Here is a 19709-nt window from a genome sequence, read left to right on the forward strand (position 1 = left end):
TCTGAGTGGTCATGATTGGAAAGTCAGAAATTTTATTGGCAATTAGAAAAATGGGAATCACCTGTGAAGTTCCGCGATCACTATGTAGTAGGTAGGTGGGTAGGTAGGTGTGTAGTTATGTAGGTGGGTAGTTACGTAGGTAGGTTGCTAGGTTGGCAGGTATGCATGTATTTATGTAGTTAAGTAAATAGGATTAAAATGACATATTCTGGGTTCTGCTGGATATTTATTATATTGATACTACACTACAACTATGCTAGCACTATAAGTTATCTAAATCCTACCGTTTCAATAACATCAATCTGTTGTCTCACTAATTATCATAAAAATATTTACCATAATGAAACAATCCAATTAAGATATGTAAATGCATTAAAAATAAGAAAATCTATAAAATGTGGTCTTTCAATAGGTGCCATTAATTGTTGCTGTTGCTACTCGTGTTTGTTGTGGATGCTTGTGTTTCATAAAGCTCTGACTTAAAGCCAAATTCTCCTGGGATTTATTGATAAGAATTTTTGTTTGTTTTCCATTCTGAATTACTGATAAGAGAGCTTTTCTGAATTATTTAATCTTCATCCAATTTTCCTGAGGTATAAAAACAGTTTATCTTGGCATTCTTTGTTCACTATGTGTATTTTTGTCAGATAGCCCAGTAAATTCTCTCTTTTTTTTTTGTTTTCTCTCTCTCACAATTGTGAAATCAACAACAAAAGCAAATTTGGGGCTTCCTCAACATGATCACTGAAACTTGAAAACATATTTCAAAATGAAATCTTCAAAATGACATGACAATTGAACAAATAGATAGAAGCACAGGCTCAACTTTTATAGTCTAGTTGTAAAAAACACAAAGAATAGGACTAAAACCTCTAACGAAAAAGACATTAACAACAACAGCTACAAAAAAGTTCTTGTTTGCTTGTATTATGAATCATTAGGAGTTCATCAATATGAGTCAGATCTAGGAAAAGGATAAATTATGGGTATAGTATGTCGAGACATTGGCATTTGGGTTGATGAGGTAGGGCACCAGAAAGCCGATGGGGTGCCTCTTCTTCCAACACAGTGATACAGAATTTATGAAGTTATGAGCTGGGATTTCCTTATAAAAATGAGTTCACACTGGGGAGAACCCTAACTTCATGGGTGTCCAAATTAGCAAATAGAACCTGATGAAATGGCTGAATAACCCAAATGAGAATAAGAGAAGAGATGGGTAATAATTTTTAGAACAAAATATATGAGAGGTTGTTGGTAACTGCTCCTACACTGAATGTACTGCTAATGAACCAAATTCTCTTAAGGTTGATATGAATAAATTTAAAAAAAAACAGACATATTCTATAGATAACTAAGCAGACCACATAGTGGTACTGCTATCTGTCCAAAATCAAAACACTTAGCATTCATCAACTAAGTTTACTGTATCAAGACTATTTCGCTGAGGAGATCTAATAAGACTAAACAATTTGGAATTTCCATCATACATATCAATCAAAAATCAGGATCAACCCTCACTTCATATCTCCATTAAATTTTTAATCAATTAAAAATTTCGAACTTCTTTCTTTTCTCTCTCTCTCTCTTGCTTTTTGTTTTTTTTAAACTAAAAATCTTATTAATGCTGATGCTTTACATCCTCATTATTGGTGTAATTTCAATTAATTAAAAACTATTTTGTGTTCAATACATTAAGTATGTTTGCCCACACTTGAATAGAAGCATTTCAAGTAGAAGGCATCCTTTGGAAATGCTCTAATCGTTGGTATGATTGATTCACCACGGGAAAGTAGCAATAGCCCTGTGAAATTGTTTGGTGATTCTTGCCTTACGATGTAGAGCTTAGTTTCTTCAGAAGGTGAATTTACCTATGATTGACCAGCAACCTTTCTAAGGGGGTGTTTGGCCTTCATCTATTTGATACTACAGAAACTGGAAATAAGCTTGTGGAAGGAGACTGTCTTTTAATCACTGTCTAAATTATATATCTATCAACAAAAGACAAGATATGGAAAGTTGATATTTTGTATGTTAGGATCCCTAAAAATATTTCAGATTAAGTTTCTGGTTAGAGTTAATTTCTTATTAATAAACTACTACTAAATCAACACACATAAACAAAGATTACAGGGAAAATTTAAATGAGATAAAAATATAAATTCATGTACGTAAGCATATAAAAGATGTTAAAAGAAATGTAGCATCTAAAAAAAAAAAAAGGAACTACAGAGTATTTTAGAGAAAATTAAAATATACAAATAGTTTTTTAAAAAAGTGGGTTTAAACAAATAAAATTATCTTAAGACCATGTCATTTTTTTTCACATGGTTCTGGGTTCAGCCTTACTGTGTGGCACCTTGCAAACCCTTGTGAGTGGATTTTGGTAGACCTAAAATGAAAGAAGCCTGTCGTATATATATGTGTGTATGTACGTATTTATGTATGTCTTTGTGTCTGTGTTTGTCCACCTACCATTGTTTGACAACCGATGTCAGTGTGTTTACGTCCTAGTAACTTAGCAGTTCGGCAAAAAAGACCGATAGAAAAGTACTAGATTTACAAAGAATAAGTCCTGCTGCCGATTTCTTAGACTAAAATTCCTTAAGGCTCTGCTCCAAAATGGCCAGTTAAATGACTGAAACGTATAAAAGAAAAAAAAAGATTAAAAGAATACTCATTTGTTCTTTCTATAGAAGAGGGACGTAACTCTTACATTCACAAAATATATCGTCAGGCTGCCGTTTTTCTATCTGAGCCCTCTAAACCGCTTTCCTATGCAATTATGTTATCGTCATCGTTTAGTTCGTCTCTAACCAAGTAGAACTATTAACTCTGATTAAAGCCCGTGTCCATCCCATTTCGGGGTCATCCAGAGCTACATTATCTCTTTTACTTTTCCCTCATTTAAAATGACAGAGTATGGTTTTATGAATATTTTACTCATAGTCCTAACAACTCAATCGCATAGAGATATTTATTGTCCCATAAGCATATGAATAAATAAAACTGGTTGTGAATATACAAATAAAGCTTATGAATAAATAGAACAGCTTGTGAGAATTTCGTCAGGTGAATAAACAACAAACATGGGTCTATTGATATCAAAATTAAACAAGAATCTAGAGTTACCTCACTTTATTTTTGCTTTTTGTTAACGTCTTAAGGGATCTTTCCCAAACATCTGATGTAATCATTCATTGCCACATCTTTTTCTGGTTTGCGGACGTCAATTTCAAAATACCAGCCTACATTTACCGGCTTGAAGGTAAGGCTTTATTATTAAAGCAAAATATATGTAGCTAATCAATATGTAATAATGCATTAAATATTTAACGAACATCTGTCCATATGTGGACATGTGATTTCACATTTTGTTACCAAATTGCTTAAAATTGATTTAAATAACTGAAAGAGGATTAAAAAGAATTTACTTTCATTTTAAATCATTATAATTCGTCTGCTCAGCAATACGTAGAAAACCAATTTTGTATATTTTCCTCTTCCCTAAAATACATTTTAAGCCAAAACTAAGGAGGCGACAATGAGAAAGCGAATAAAATTGGCTCGATGAAGACACTTTCTGTTCTAACAGTTTATAAATATTTGCAAAAATAAAAGAAATTAAAATAATGCGTTATTCTCATTATATATTTAAGTAGAGAAAGGTCAGGTGATTCATTTTTTAAATAGGTTGGCTCGAATATCCTACACGTACCTGGTAACTTGTACATAAGCCGGTGATGGTCAAGCGCATGGCACACTAAGAAGCAACTTTCAAGTGCCTTTTTAAAACTTTTTTTTTAAAATTTAGATATTAGGAAACAGAATTAAATTTTATGACCCCGATAATATACCTCAAAATGAGAAATGTAAAGTTATTTTATCTAATATGTACAGTAAGTAATAATAGTAACTATATGCATTTTTAAACTTTTTCATTGAAAAAGAAGAGAGAAAACGTGTTTATTCTGTTGTGTTATTTTCTTTTTGTGCCTTATAATTTAACAAACTCACCGGTAAAATTTCCATTTATTCCCGAGTATGTTAAATTATAAGGCACAAAAAGAAAATGACTCCCAAGACACAACAGAATATGCTTCAACACACGAACTCACATAAAGAAACTTGCAAATCAAATCCAAAAACGAAAAACGTGTTTAGTTAATTTATTATTCTGATCATTTTTGCACATACCTATGTTTGTTGTTTATTCATAATCTCTGATTTGATCTCATTCTGACGTGATTCTTCAGTTAAACGTAATTTTTCTGCTGTGTGCTAAGTACCTTGTTTACCAACCACATGGTTCCGAGTTCAGTCTCACTGCGTGGAACCTTGGGCAAGTGTCTTTTACTATAGCCTTGGGCCGAGCAAAGCCTTGTGAGTGAATTCGGTAGACGGAAACTGAAAGTTCTTGTAAAAAAATCACTTCCTGAATTGTTAGTCGATTGTGTTGAGTTTAATAGATTTAATGGTTTCATTTTCATTTTATTCTGTTTTATTATATCCTTCGCATTTTGTTGATACATAGTGTATAAATATTTCAGTCATTTTGACTGGGGTCATGCTGGGGTACCGCCTTTAACCGAACAAATTGACCCCAAGACAGCATTCCATATATTTATATATGTATTTGAGTGTCTGTGTTTGGACCCCCCCCCCACCAACATCGCTTAACAACCGATGTTTAGATAACTTAGTGGTTCAGCAAAAGGTACCGATGGAATAAGTACTAGGCTTACAAAGAATAAAATCTAAGGCATTCTTAAGATTTAGAAAAATGTTTGTATTTTGTTGGGATTTTGTTACTTTTCTGTAGCAATTTGATACTGACCCTTGTGTGTGTCTACATATACATTACACACTCTTCTCTTTTATACATACATACATATATACATACATATATATATATATATATATATATATAGGAAGGGCATCCAGCCGTAGAAACACTGCCAGATCTGACTGGGCCTGATGAAGCCTTCCAGCTTCACAGACCCCAGTTGAACCGTCCAACCCATGCTAGCATGGAGAACGGACGCTAAATGATGATGATGATATATATATATGCGATGGTATGGTCATGTACTGCGGATGGATGAGGAGAGATGTGTGAAGAAGTGCCACTCCCAAACAGTTGAAGGTATCAGGAGGAGAGGTAGACCCAGGAAGACATGGGATGAGGTAGTCAAGCATGACCTCAGAGTGTTGGGCCTCACTGAGGCAATGGCGAAGGACCGAGATCTCTGGAGATATGCTGTGACTGCAAAGACCCGGGCTGCTTCCTGCCCCAGTTCCGCATAGCCCCTGCCCATTCAAAGTACCCTGGATCCCAGAACGTCCTGCTGTGCTTGAGGAGACCTGTTGAGTCAAGTGCATGAACATGAACATCGAAATAAATATCAATGGAAATAGTAGTTGTGATACCTGTGCCGGTGGCACATAAAAAGCACCATCCGAACGTGGCCGTAGCCAGCGCTGACTCGACTGGCTTCCATGCCGGTGGCACGTTAAAAAAGCACCATCCGAATGTGGCCGATGCCAGTGCCGCCCCGACTGGTTTCTGTGCCGGTGGCACATAAAAGTACCATCCGAACGTGGCCGTTGCCAGCGCCGCCTTGGCTGGCTTCCGTGCCGGTGGCACGTTAAAAGCTCCAACTGATCGTGGCCGATGCCGGACCCCCCCCTGGCACCTGTGCAGGTGGCACGTAAAAAGCACCCACTACACTCGCGGAGTGGTTGGCATTAGGAAGGGCATCCAGCCGTAGAAACTCTGCCAGATCAGACTGGAGCCTGGAGCAGCTCCTGGCTTCCCAGACCCCTGTCGAACCGTCCAACCCGTGCTAGCGCAAAAAATGGACGTTAAACGATGATGATGATGATGTATGTATGTATGTGTATATATATATGCACACACACACACACATTTCGTAGTCTACAACTTCAGAAAAAATGCACACAATATAAATGTTAAAATATTAATTCATATAATACCATATAATGATTCTTTCACCTGCACGATTTTCACTAAGAGAAAAAAGAAAAAAAAACTCCTAATATGCTACAAACTCCTTATTTTTGATCGGAAAGAAAGTGGGGGGGATCGCCCCTCCCTCCATATCCCAGAATACTTGGAAATTTTTTTTTTTCGTTGAATGAATTCTGGTGACCTCTTAATATGCTATAAAACTCATTTTGGGGTCCCGAAAATGGGGTGGGATGAAGTGGAAGTCTCGGAAATTTCACCCCCACCTCATTGATCTTTTCACCTGCATGATTTTCACTAAGAAAAAAAACTCGGATTTTTTGCATGGAATCAAGTACCCTGACCTCATAATATTTTGTTCAGAAAAAAATGGGTGGGTGGGACACTGGGCCACACACCCTTCCCATATCCTGGAATCATTGGAATTCTTTTTTTTTCGTTGACTGAATTCTGGTGACTTCGTAATATGCTATAAAACCCTTTTTGGAGTCCGGAAAATGGGGTGGGTGGACTGGAACTCTAAGAAATTTCACCCCATCCCCATGGCAAGACTTCTGCCCGTCCCTCCCAAAACCACCCTCTTTTAAAAAATTTTGGAAAGACTCCCCCCGCCTATTTTCTCCCAAATTTGTTTATTTTTAAAACATTTTTTGCCAAAAATCCCCATTTTCAGATACAGAGGTTCCAGAAAATTATCAAAAATTATCATTGTGAACTTTTTTACCCCTTCCCCTGCCCCAACTTCTTCAATTTTTACTTTTCTCTGCAACACTAACCCTAAAACCCTAACCCTAACTGTAAGTACAGAAATGTTTTGAAATTTTTGTCTATATTTTTCCGCTTATTTATAAAAAAAAATTTTACAAAAACTTTGGGAAAATTTTTTCAGAATTATAATCTCCGTATTTTTCTGCATATTTTGAAAAAAAATTTCTGAAAAAAGTGAAAAATGAAGGAAATGGGGGTGGGGATGGTAATTTAGAAATGTCGATTTTTGCAAATTTTTTGGCAGATTTGTATTCCCCGTAGCTGAAAAGGGGGGGGGGGTTGTGTCAAAAAAAAGAAAATTTTTTTAAGGGTGGTTTGGGAGGGGGACCCTTCATTGTTTTCGAAATTACTTGAAACAAAAACAGTGTATAGCAAGAAAAATATGGTAACAAAAGGGTTTAAATATTCCATTTCATAACATGTAAAACACTTATTTCTTTATTTGTTGTGTTGCTTAGTTCCTGGTCAACCTTGATTGAGCTGACTTATGATCAGAAGCATTGCAATTATAATAATAATGGAATTATTGTATACAGTGCTCAGGTGCACCACAACTTGTCAGAAAGTGCATATAAAGTACATGCAGTAATGTAGAAATGTCTGGAAAGTGAACATGCTTGTGTGTGTATGGAGGGGAGAAAATCAAGTGTAGTGTTGGCGAATCTCAGGAAGCATGGAAGTTTTGAAGGATGCAGTACTCCGACAACTAACAACCGATGCCGGCAGTTTGTTCCACACTTCAGCAACTCTCAGCGTGAAAAAATGTTTCCTGAAGTCATGGGAGCTGTGCTGTTTTCTTACTTTGTAAATATGTCCACGGGTGTTAGATGGGTGGAGTTTGAAGAGGTGCTCAGAGTTATTGTTTGTGCGATGGTTGATAATTTTATGGGCATCTGCCAAGTCAGCTGCCAGACGTCGGAGTTTCAATGTGTCCATGCCCAGGGAAGTAAGGCGTTCAGAATATGGCAAATGCCTGTAGCCTGTCTTTTTCGACGTAATGTAACTACGACTACAGTGTACAATATATCGATGGGGAATGGGGGTTAATGTGGAGTGAAAGTTTAGTGAGTGTGTTTAGGCTGGCTCCCTTGTTTGCTAGATGAATCTCTTAAGTTATTCTTTTGGTGTAGTCGTCTATATTATAATTTGAAGTTTTGGTAATCGTTCTTATCACTAAAGATGTCAGTTTTAATTGATTAAGTATGCCAACACCCACTTTACTAAATTTTCAAGCATTAGGTATCCCTTGTCCTTAAGTAATATCCCTAACGAACACTCTAATTAAGGGGTTCTTAACTGTGTGTGGGACTCGATCTCTACTACTGTTCTCTACATAAATGTAAAAACAAAAATCCTTATGATTTTCTTTCCTGATTGCTCATAAAACCCAGTTATTGATAGCTTTCGAAGTTATACTGGTGCTCATAGGGATGATAAGGGTTTTGTTAACAGTCTGACAAATGGGCTACGAGAACATTAAAGCAAACTTCTCATGGGCTCAGGATCATAGATTTGTTTCGCTGAGGAGTCTGGAATGACCGAAACTTATCTCGATTGTCTCATTAATTCTAATTTATTAAACTTTCAGGCTTATGTTACCTACCCCACTTTTTTTCTTTTACCAGAATTAGTGTCATTTAGATAATGGACCTTAATGATGATGTAATATTTGTCACTGAAGTTAAAATTTTAATTAAAACCTTTTGCTAGCACCTTTTCTCTGAATGGCTTGTACCAAGGGAGACAACACTACTTTGGTTTAATCTGAATGTAAAAATGGAAAGTAAATAGGAAATCAAGTTCATAGAAGAATTTTTTAAAATTAGTGTTGTGACCTTTCAGTGTGTATTCTCTCTCTCTCTCTGTCTCTCACACAATAATAGCAGCAGTGTGTGATGTCCAATATTATAGAAAATATCAGTAAAAAAATCATAGCTTATGAACTAATCTTCAAAAGTGTATCCCTGTGCAAAATTTGAGGTACCTAAGTGTAAAACACCTAGACTACACCTAAAAACATAGAACTGTATGTATAATGTATGTGTATGTGTGTGTATACATATATATATAACATACACCCATTCAGACTGCCTCTGACTACACCTAAAAACATAGAACTGTATGTATAATGTATGTGTGTGTGTGTATACGTAAATGTTGAACAATAAAACGAGTGCTCAACACTGCATTGGCAGATATATAGGTTCTTTATTTGTGAATTAAGGCTACCATTGGTTTCATGTTAAGAAAAGTAGGAAAATATCTTTGTGTTTTAATTTTTCAAACTGATCACATTGAGAAAGGTATTCACCTCCATTTTGGAAAACAGTCTCACCTCATTCACAGAATTTCTCGTAAATTCACTAGAAATCTTATAAATGAAGCGAGATTGTTTTTCAAAATGAAGGCAAGCACCTTTCTCCATGTGATTAGCTTGAGAAATTAAGACACCAGGATATATTCCTACTTTTCCTGGCATGTAACCAATGGTAGCCTTAAATCACAAATAAAGAAAATATCTTGCTTGCCAATCACATGGTTCCAGGTTCAGTCCCACTGCATGGCACCGTAGGCAAGTGTCTTCTACTATAGCCTCAGGCCGATCAAAGCCTTGTGAGTGGATTTGGTAGACAGAAACTGAAAGAAGCCTGTCATATATATATATATGTGCGTGTGTGTGTATGTTTGTGTGTCTGTGTTTGTCCCCCCAGCATCGCTTGACAACCAATGTTGGCATGTTTATATCCCCGTAACTTAGCGATTCAGCAAAAGAGGACAATAAAATAAGTACTAGGCTTATAAAGAATAAGTCCTGGGGTTGATTTGTTCAACTAAAGACTGGTGCTCCAGCATGACACAGTCAAATGACTGAAACAAATGAAAATATATATATATATATATACTCTTTTACTCTTTACTCTTTTACTTGTTTCAGTCATTTGACTGCGGCCATGCTGGAGCACCACCTTTAATCGAGCAACTCAACCCGGGACTTATTTGTAAGCCCAGTACTTATTCTATCGGTCTCTTTTGCCGAACCGCTAAGTGACGGGGACATAAACACACCAGCATCGGTTGTCAAGCAATACTAGGGGGACAAACACAGACACACAAACACACACGCACATATATATATATATATATATATATATATATATACGACAGGCTTCTTTCAGTTTCCGTCTACCAAATCCACTCACAAGGCTCTGGTCGGCCCGAGGCTATAGTAGAAGACACTTGCCCAAGGTGCCACGCAGTGGGACTGAACCCGGAACCATGTGGTTGGTAAGCAAGCTACTTACCACACAGCCACTCCTGCATATATATATATATATATATATATATATGCATACATTCTCCCCACACACACATCAATTCCCAAAAATTCTGCTTGGTGAATATGCTGGCATGGACCTCAAATAAGCTGTTATTTTAATGTGTTGGTGAGTAAATAGTAGCCACTCTGTCAAACATCATAGCAGCAGCAACAACACTGTCTTGGGCATGGGAACAGTACTCAAAAGGCAAAATCAGCTCTGATCCCAAAACATGACAATTTATTACAAAACCACCATTTTAATATTTCTTTAGCTATATTTTGTCAACAACTCAGATCCTGTAACTTTGCAATTTATTATTTTAATACTTTATTTTTTTTTTTTTTTTACAGAATAATTTAGTGACTAATGGATTCCACAAGTATTCTTAGTCCCAGTGAGAAGTTTACTCTCATCTCAAGAAATCTCCAGGTAGGCATATGCCTTTAACCATTTTCCTTTCTTTTTTCCATCTGCTTATATTCACATAATAGTCATATCTATTTCTTTACTACTCACAAGGGGCTAAACACAGAGAGGACAAACAAGGACAGACAAACAGATTAAGTCGATTATATCGACTCCAGTGCGTAACTGGTACTTATTTAATCGATCCCGAAAGGATGAAAGGCAAAGTCAACCTCGGCGGAATTTGAACTCAGAACGTAACGGCAGACGAAATACCGCAAAGTATTTCACCTGGTGTGCTAACGTTTCTGCCAGCTCACCACCTATGACATAATAGTCATACCATCATCATCATCATCATCATTTAACATCTGTTGTTCATGCTGGCATAGGCTGGACAGTTTGACCAAAGCTGGGGTGCTGTACCAGACTCCAGTCTAATTTGGCATAGCTTCCAAGGCTGGATGCCCTTCCTTACATCAACCACTTTACAAAGTGTGCTGGGTGCTTTTATGTGGCACCACATGGGTGCTTTTATATGATGTCAGGTAACCACTTTTACATGGCGCTGCACGGGTGCTTCTACATGGCACCAGTACAGAACTCTTGCAGGTTAATCCTCACTACCAGGGGGACTGGTCTTAACACTTCTGTTGCAGAGTACAACAAGGTGCCAGGCATGTTTGTGTGCTTGTGTGCATGCATGCAAATATCATCATGAGCGATATCCAGGCTTGAAAAGACAAGCCACTGGATTTGATTAAAAAGAGATAATGAGGAATGGCTAGCAGACTACTGAGTGAAGTCTATTAGCCAGTTGATCCAGCAAGTGGGGTCTCATCTCAGTGATGGGGTTCAGTACACATTAATGCCATCAAGAGGAAGGCCCTAAAACTGCACTCTCTCCTGGTGACCCCATAATCCTGCTGGTGTCTAGTATGCAGAGCTTTCAACTTGTAGCATTTGTATCTGCAGGCTGTTTGCAAATAATCTTTATATATATATATTCATTACTTTTTATTTGGGACCCAAAACTCCACTTGTGAAGACTTGTTGAGGCGAGTGGAAATCAGAAATCAGAACCAAAATCGGAGTTGATCAACATCAATGGAAATTGCAGTTGTGATACCAGTGCCGGTGGCATGTAAGTGAACCATCCGATTGTGGCCGTTGCCAGCGCCGCCCCAACTGGCCTCCGTGCCGGTGGCACGTAAAAAGCACCATCCGTCCGTGGCCGTTTGCCAGCCCCGTCTGGCACCTGTGCCAGTGGCACGTAAAAAGCACCCACTACACTCACGGAGTGGTTGGCGTTAGGAAGGGCATCCAGCCGTAGAAACATTGCCAGATCAGATTGGGCCTGGTGCAGCCTTCTGGTTTCCCAGACCCCAGTTGAATCATCCAACCCATGCTAGCATGGAAAGCGGACGCTAAATGATGATGATGATGATATTGGGGCATGAATTTCATTTAGGCAAATGACAACCAAGTGCATGGCATTGACAAGCCTCAACAAAGGTGAAAAGTGTCTGCCATTTTCATGAGTTACTGCAGTGATGATATTCTTCTCACTCTGATAGATATTGTTTTGACACAACAGGTCTATGAAGAGATTTTATCACAGACAATTCCATAGCTTCATAATTTGTAAGAGTGTGTATACATTTAGTTTGATAAAACAGGTGGTGATTTTAATGTGATACTGTTTTACTTGTACATACCACATTTTTCTACAGGTTAACATGCTCCCATAATACCAGTGTATATTCACTGTTTGCTACATATTGAACCACAAATTTCATTTCAGTAGATGACAATTGAGTACATGGCATTGGGTACATGGCCTCACCAAAAGCAAAACACGTTTGTAGTTCTCATGAACCACTGCAGCAACAAGCCAAAATCATTCATGGATAATAGCTACCTTTAGACTAACTACACTATTTTATTTATTTTTCCCTGTTTCAGGAGATTCTAGGTGAAGACCAACTAAAGCTTATGCTTAAAGAAAGAGATATAAAGTTATACTGGGGTACTGCTACCACAGGAAAGCCCCATATTGCATACTTTGTTCCTATGACCAAAATAGCTGACTTTCTTAAAGCAGGCTGCGAGGTAGGTGTTTCCGCTATATGGTACATGTTTCTTTTTCAATGTTTGTCTTTGGAGAAAAAAATTCACATATCATTGTTGTACAACAGAGATTATTACAAACTAGAGGAAAATTTCTCATCATCATTAGCAACATGACAAAAACAAAAGTGGATATATTCAAATTAAACTTATTTAGCCATATTATTGCGTCACTGCTTTTATTCATGGCTTGACTACACTTACTCACATATATGAAATTAAATATTAAACTCTTTTCTTTACATAATATTATTGTTCATGTAATGTTTATAAATTATCCAAGCTCCAGAAGACCATAAACAGTATGGGAGACTGAACATCACTTCAGCTGGATCTGTTTGCTGTTGTCCAATGGACGGAAGAGAACAATATGCTTCTAAATGAAGATAAGTTTAATTTGATCCACATTAGAAATGAAGATATCCTGAAATTGCCATATGCCCTTCCTTCGGGTGACTCCCTAGTGTCATCCAACAACATTAGAGACCTTGGAGTAATTGTTGATAACAATCTAAGCTGGAGTTCCTATGTAAACAGCAAGATTGATTTGGCCTGCAAGATGTGCTCCTGGATTCTAAGAACTTTCTGGTCTAGAGATGTTCACACCATCATCCTTCTCTACTCTACTCTACTTTTGCCTGACCCCACCTTGAATACTGTTTCCCACTGTGGTCTCCCTATACAAAGCAAAGCATTATGTAAGTGGAAGCACTCCAGATATCAAGAACAAGAAAGATAGATGGCATGACAGGCACTGACTACTGGGGACGACGAAAAAAACTCAGTCTCTACTCTCTTCAATGCACCCTTAAACGCTACATCATTTGTGTCATGTGGAAAATATTCCATGAATATTGCACAAATGATGTTGGCATCAATTTTAAAATCCACCCAAGACTTGGTTCCCGTGCTATCCGTCCACTGCAAAAGTCGAACTCAAGACACATGACAACATTATGACACAATTACATTACCTTAACCGGTCCAGCTCTCTTTAATATTATACCAAAACACATCAAAATGGAAACAGATCTCATAAAATTCAACAGTTCTCTGGACAAATTTCTCAAAAAAATCCCATACCAACCTCCTACCCTTGGATATGTCCCCAACAATAATAACTCAAAACCGTCCAACCCATGCCAGCATGGAAAGTGGATGTTAAATGATGGTGATGTTAATCAGCAGCAGCAGCATTGTTTAATTTATTATTTATTTTCAGGTTACCATATTGTTTGCTGATCTCCATGCTTATCTTGATAACATGAAAGCTCCCTGGGAACTGCTGAAGCAGCGGGTGTTGTATTATGAAAACATTATTAAAGCTATGTTGAAATCATTGGGTGTTTCATTGGAGAAACTGAAATTTATTAGAGGTACAGATTATCAACTTAGCAAGTACGTTCCCCTGTTTTTTCTTTTTTCTTTTCTTAAATGAATGAAGAATTTTACTATCCTTCAAAGTTTTATATGGATATTTTCCTGTTTTAGTATAGTTCAGTTTGTGTTTTGCAAATTTGGATATTTAGAAGTTATTAAAGCATTATTTATTTATTTATTCCTTTACTTTTTTGTTGTTAATCACTCATTTGTGACATACAAACAAATTTGCTTTTAGACAAGCATACTGAGACAAACAAATTATATGTACTGCTTGTTTTGATTCCAAGTGAGCACTACATAAACTAAATAGAATTCCTCCAAGACACATCTTGTCCCCTCTGTTAGTCACACTACCATGTGCATTGTCATCAAGTCTGGAAACTTCTTTGTCTTCAATGAAGATTAGTCTTAACAGTGTACTTTCCTTAAGTCTTTTGCTCCCATATTTCTGTAGAAATACACTACTTTTGTTTTAACTAATTTTAAAAATAACAAAGAATTCAATAAAATAATTTTGTAACTATTAGGCTAGTATTTTGAACGTAAAGGGAGGGTTTTTATTTAAAGCACTTTAAAGCAATAAATTTGTATCATAGAACTGAGTGGAATCTCAGGCAGGTCAGTAACAAAACAGTTAATGCTTAAACAGTGCTCTCAAAAGCTAGCTCCTATCTTTACCAAACTCTTCTGACTTCCTTTCTTTATAGGGATCTATTCTAATTTATGAAACACTACTGTGTATCCTTAAAAAGGGCAATCTCTCTAACAACTCCCAGTTAATGAGCAATGTTTGCTGCACTTGACACAAGCAATATCTGTGACCATGTCTTCATATCTACAAGAACCTCTTTGCTAAGTTGGCCACATTTGGGCTCCTCCCCAACCCTATCTCACACACACGTTTTTAGAACATGTCTTTTACTTGTCTTAGTCATCAGACTGCAGCCATACTGGGGCACCACCTTGAATTATTAGTCAAATGAATTGACCCCAGTACTTCTTTTTTTACAAGCCTGTTGGTCTCTTTTGCCGAACTGCTAAGTTACAAGGATGCAAGCACACCAACACCAGTTGTCATGAGATGGCGGACAAACACAGACACAAAGATACACATATAGATATATATACATATACGACAGGCTTCTTTCAGTTTCTGTCTATCAAATCCACTCAAGGTTTTGGTCACTTGCCCAAGGTGTCACACAGTGAGACTGAACCTGGGACTATGTGGTTGGAAAGCAAGCTTCTTACCACACAACCACGCTATGTTTCCTGCATCTTCTTTCTGCACATTAGCAAACTATTTACTGTCATACCTGCACATTGGCAACCTATTTATTGTCATATGTCACCTTGTTCTTCTCCACCCAAGCATGATATACACAGTTTAGACACTTTGCATTGCTTTGTGAAAAAAAATTTTCATTGTAAACATAACAGCCTAATGCTTTTCAATAACACAAGGACACAATCACTATGCGCATATCATGAACAACACACAATTGTTACGAATATCAAATATTACATCATCTCTTAACAAAGGTATCATATAATTCAAATTTACTACAAATCTAGGCCAAACAACTCAGATGATTTCTCATGGTGATTATATATATATATAATATAGGACAATCAGCTAGTTGTCATAATAATACTCAGAGTATCAGATTTCCAAGCTAAAAGCTACTAGGTATTCTCTTCAGTTATAAAGACAAAACATTACCAATATTGCATTCCCCAAAATAAGCTTTTTCATCATGGTCAGAAGATACTTTAACATTGATCAGTTCCTCACTTTTTACAAATCTCAAATGTGACAAAATTGAGGTGTCACTCATGTAGGATGATAATGCTGTTACACTCTCATGCATCCTAGTCTGGATCTGAAAGAAGACTATGTGGCTGATTAGTAAAGATGTACACACAAACAATGTTGCAAACGTTATTCTCCAGATACCTTGTCCCTTGTACTGATGCTGCAATAGTTTCTGCTACTCTGAACATGCAACCATAAACCAGGTTTGTCTGATGCACCTACTCCTGTCACTTCTTACTGTATCTCACAACCCCACACAAAGCACTTCACCCAATCTTTACTCTTCATTTCTGCAATTCTCTTGAAGTCTTTTTCCATGAACATACTTTTACATTAACCTATGGGTTAGTCAATTTAAACATCAACGATATTTCATCAGTCTGAATCAGCCTACAAAGGCTGTGAGCACTTGTCCTCTTTTGACTAGTAAAAACAACTATAAAAAATATTTTTATTGATATAATTCAGTCTTTAAATAATTCTATTTAGCCCTAGACATGGCTGTGTGGTTATGATGTTTGCTTCCTAACCATGTGGTCATGGGTTAAGTCCTACTGTGCAACACCTTGAACAAATGTCTTCTACTATAGCTTCAAGCCAACCAAAGTCTTGAGAGTGGATTTGGTAGATGAATACTGAAAGAAGCCATATGTGTGTGTGAACCCTTGTCTAGACATCACATAATGGTTGTAAATGAGCATTATCATCATACAAGCATAGTGATTAGTTTCCAGTCTTCTGTAAAAAGAAATGTATGGCCACAGGGAAATATTACATTGCTTAGAAACAGGTGAGGGTTAGTGACAGGAAGGGCGTCTGGCTGTAGAAGGTCTGCTTCAACAAATTCTAGTTTACCTGTGCAAGCCTGGAAAAGTGGATGTTGAATGATGGTGAAATCATATAATTTGTACCTGAGACACTGTTCTGGTTTATTTAGCTGTTTTGTCTTTAAAATGTAGAAGTTTTAAATTGAAGTTCTACTTTTACTAATTTGTTATGTTTCTCTTATTTTCAGAGAATATACATTAGATGTCTACAAATTATCATCTATAGTCACAGATCATGATGCCCGTAAAGCAGGAGCTGAGGTTGTCAAACAGGTTGAGCATCCATTGTTGAGTGGGTTGCTTTATCCTGGTCTTCAGGTAAATTTTTTGTTATTCTTACATATTTTTTTTATTGAAGGAGGGCAAGCTTTTGAAATCTTTTTTTGAAAATAATTTCTTAGTTACATGAACACAACTAAATATTTTGATGTCCTTCCTGTCCCCAACCTTCACTTGTTTCCAAGCAAGTAATAATCCTCTTGTTTGTTAAACAAGAAACAGTCCAGTCATGGTTACACCATGAACTAGAAGCAAACACTGTCTGAACGAGCCTTTTGCTTACAGAGGTCATGTAACATGTCAAAAAGCCCATGCATTCTTTTCACAATTGACTGCAAGCAAAGGACATTGCCTGTATTATTGTTTACAGTTAGCGAACACACATGAAGATGAAGAAAGATATGAACTCAAACAAATATAGATGCACACACAAAAAATATCTAAATTTCAGACTTATTAAGACAATGAAGTTATTAGCATTTATTGTATTTATCTCTTCTTTGAAAGGCTTTAGATGAAGAATACTTGAAAGTCGACGCCCAATTTGGAGGAGTTGATCAGCGAAAGATTTTCACCTTTGCTGAGAAGGTTTGTTAGCAATATTTCATTGATTCATTTTAATTTAATCATTTTCTCCAATCTGTTTTAAAATATATTCGCTTTTCAATGGAATAAAATCTAGTCTGCATTTTATATGGTTTTGTTTACCCCTTGTTCTTTCTCAAACCACTCCATTTGCTTGTTTTATTTTCTTCACCCATCTATCTGTCCATCTATTTATCTACTTTTGATTGTATGTTTTGTTCATTTTACTTTCTTGTTATATTTTGATATTTTTTCATATGCATTTTCCTAGCTAGCTCACATGGGAAGATATTTGAAAGTTGGAACAATTTAACCTTAAACAGCACATTTGACCTTATGTAAGATGGCCATTTTTTCCAGAAAATGTCTCAAAAATCACCCCAGATCCTATATGTATAGTTAGACCTACTTTACAAGCTCTGATGCACTAAAACCTTTCCTGAATATGCCCTGCTGAAATTGGGGTACCTGTGTGTCTTTTATGCCATTAAATACAGTACTTTTCACAGTTTCCTTCTGTTAACAATTCATATGTAAGATAAAAGTGAGACCTGTCAATTTAAAGACTAAATAATGTTCTAAGGAGACAAGATAATAACTAACAAGTTTATACTGAAGTCTTAGCAGCTTTACCATTTGCCTCTTATTTTTCCCTATTCATTATATATATGTCGCCCAGGATATTAATCGTCTGGAAGCCGTTCAGCGACGTGCAACCAAAAGAATACCCTCCATCAGGCATTTGCCATATTCTGAATGCCTTACTTCCCTGGGCATGGACACATTGAAACTCCAACGTCTGGCAGCTGACTTGGCAGACACCCATAAAATTATTAACCATCTTACAAACAATAACTCTGAGCACCTTTTCAAACTCCACCCGTCTAACACCCATGGACATATTTACAAAGTCATAAAACAGCACATCTCCCATAACTTTCGGAAACATTTTTCACGCTGAGAGTTGCTGAAGCATGGAACAAACTGCCAGCATCAGTTGTTAGTTGTTGGAGCACGGCATCCTTCAAAACTTCCATGCTTTCTGAGATTCGCCAACACTACACCTGATTTTCTCCCCTCCATACACACACAAGCATGTATCTGACTCATACATTATACGCTTTCCAGACATTTGTACATTACTGCATACACCTTATATGCACTGTCTGACAAGTTGTGGTGCACTTGAGCACTGTATACAATAATTTCATTATATTATATTATATATTATAATACATATCAGGCACTGAGCAAAGTTAATGAACAATGTCTTTGTTGGCCTATTTTTGAGATATACATACATGCATGCACACACACACGCACTGAGAAAGAGAGAGGATTCAGTGAGTTGCATAGCTGTATCAAGCTCCATTGTCAGCTTTGGCATGGTTTCTATGGTTGGATGCCCTTCCTAACACCAAACACATTACAGTATGTACTGGATGCTTTTTCTTTTCTTGCTACAGGCACTAGTGGGGTTGTCAAGTAACTGGCAAGGTGGGAAAAGAGCAAGAACAGTAAAAAGTTCTCTCAGCTAAGTTGGGGAGAGGATTATGCCAAGTGTCAAAAGGTACAGAGAGACAAGTGCCACTGTCTTGCTGTAGAGAAGATACATCACTACCCTGCATTATGTGATGGTGGGTAGAAATAGCTAAGATGAAAATACAATATTACAAAAAATTTTGTCCCTTTCTTTTATCAATCATTGTAAAAAAAAAACCTGTATAATTACAGCACTCAAAATCATAAAAAATTTAGTAATTAAATTTGAAATACAAACCTATTTATATGCTTGAGATTATTGCTGATTATTGACTGGCTTAATTCTTTGTTGTCTTTGCAGTATCTACCACACTTAGGGTATGCAAAAAGAATACATTTGATGAATCCTATGAGTAAGTATGTTGGAAGAGCAAGATGCTATTGTCACTTGAAATTTCAGTATATTTGGTTTTAAAGTAATTGAGTTCAAGACTTCACTACATTTAGAGGTGTTCATTTTTTTTTTATGGTTGTGTAAAGAAATTTACTTCCCAGTCATATGGTTTGGGGTTCAGCCCCACTGCATAACACCTTGGGCAAGTGTCTTCTACTATTGTCTCAAGCCAACCAAAGCCTTTGGCACATGAAAACTGAAAGAAATCCATCTTATATTGATATATACTGGGTGAGCCAAAAGTCATATACAAAAAAGTTCACTATGCTCT

At 36.8% G+C, this 19709-nt stretch overlaps 1 protein-coding gene across 1 annotated transcript in view; it reads left to right on the forward strand.

Annotated features, from left to right (window-relative positions):
• Positions 1-3128: 3128 nt before the first annotated feature.
• The window catches only part of LOC115232423 (tyrosine--tRNA ligase, cytoplasmic), a 31222-nt gene continuing 14641 nt past the window's right edge, over positions 3129-19709 (forward strand). Inside the window, exons 1-7 of the mRNA XM_029802287.2 lie at positions 3129-3268; positions 10428-10506; positions 12448-12594; positions 13835-14010; positions 16827-16956; positions 17425-17505; positions 19346-19397. Of these exons, the coding sequence (XP_029658147.1) occupies positions 10444-10506; positions 12448-12594; positions 13835-14010; positions 16827-16956; positions 17425-17505; positions 19346-19397 (649 nt within the window). The 5' untranslated portion in view covers positions 3129-3268; positions 10428-10443. The remainder of the gene's footprint in view (positions 3269-10427; positions 10507-12447; positions 12595-13834; positions 14011-16826; positions 16957-17424; positions 17506-19345; positions 19398-19709) is intronic.

This window comes from Octopus sinensis, linkage group LG2 (genome assembly GCF_006345805.1).
Source record: "Octopus sinensis linkage group LG2, ASM634580v1, whole genome shotgun sequence".
NCBI lineage: Eukaryota > Metazoa > Mollusca > Cephalopoda > Octopoda > Octopodidae > Octopus > Octopus sinensis.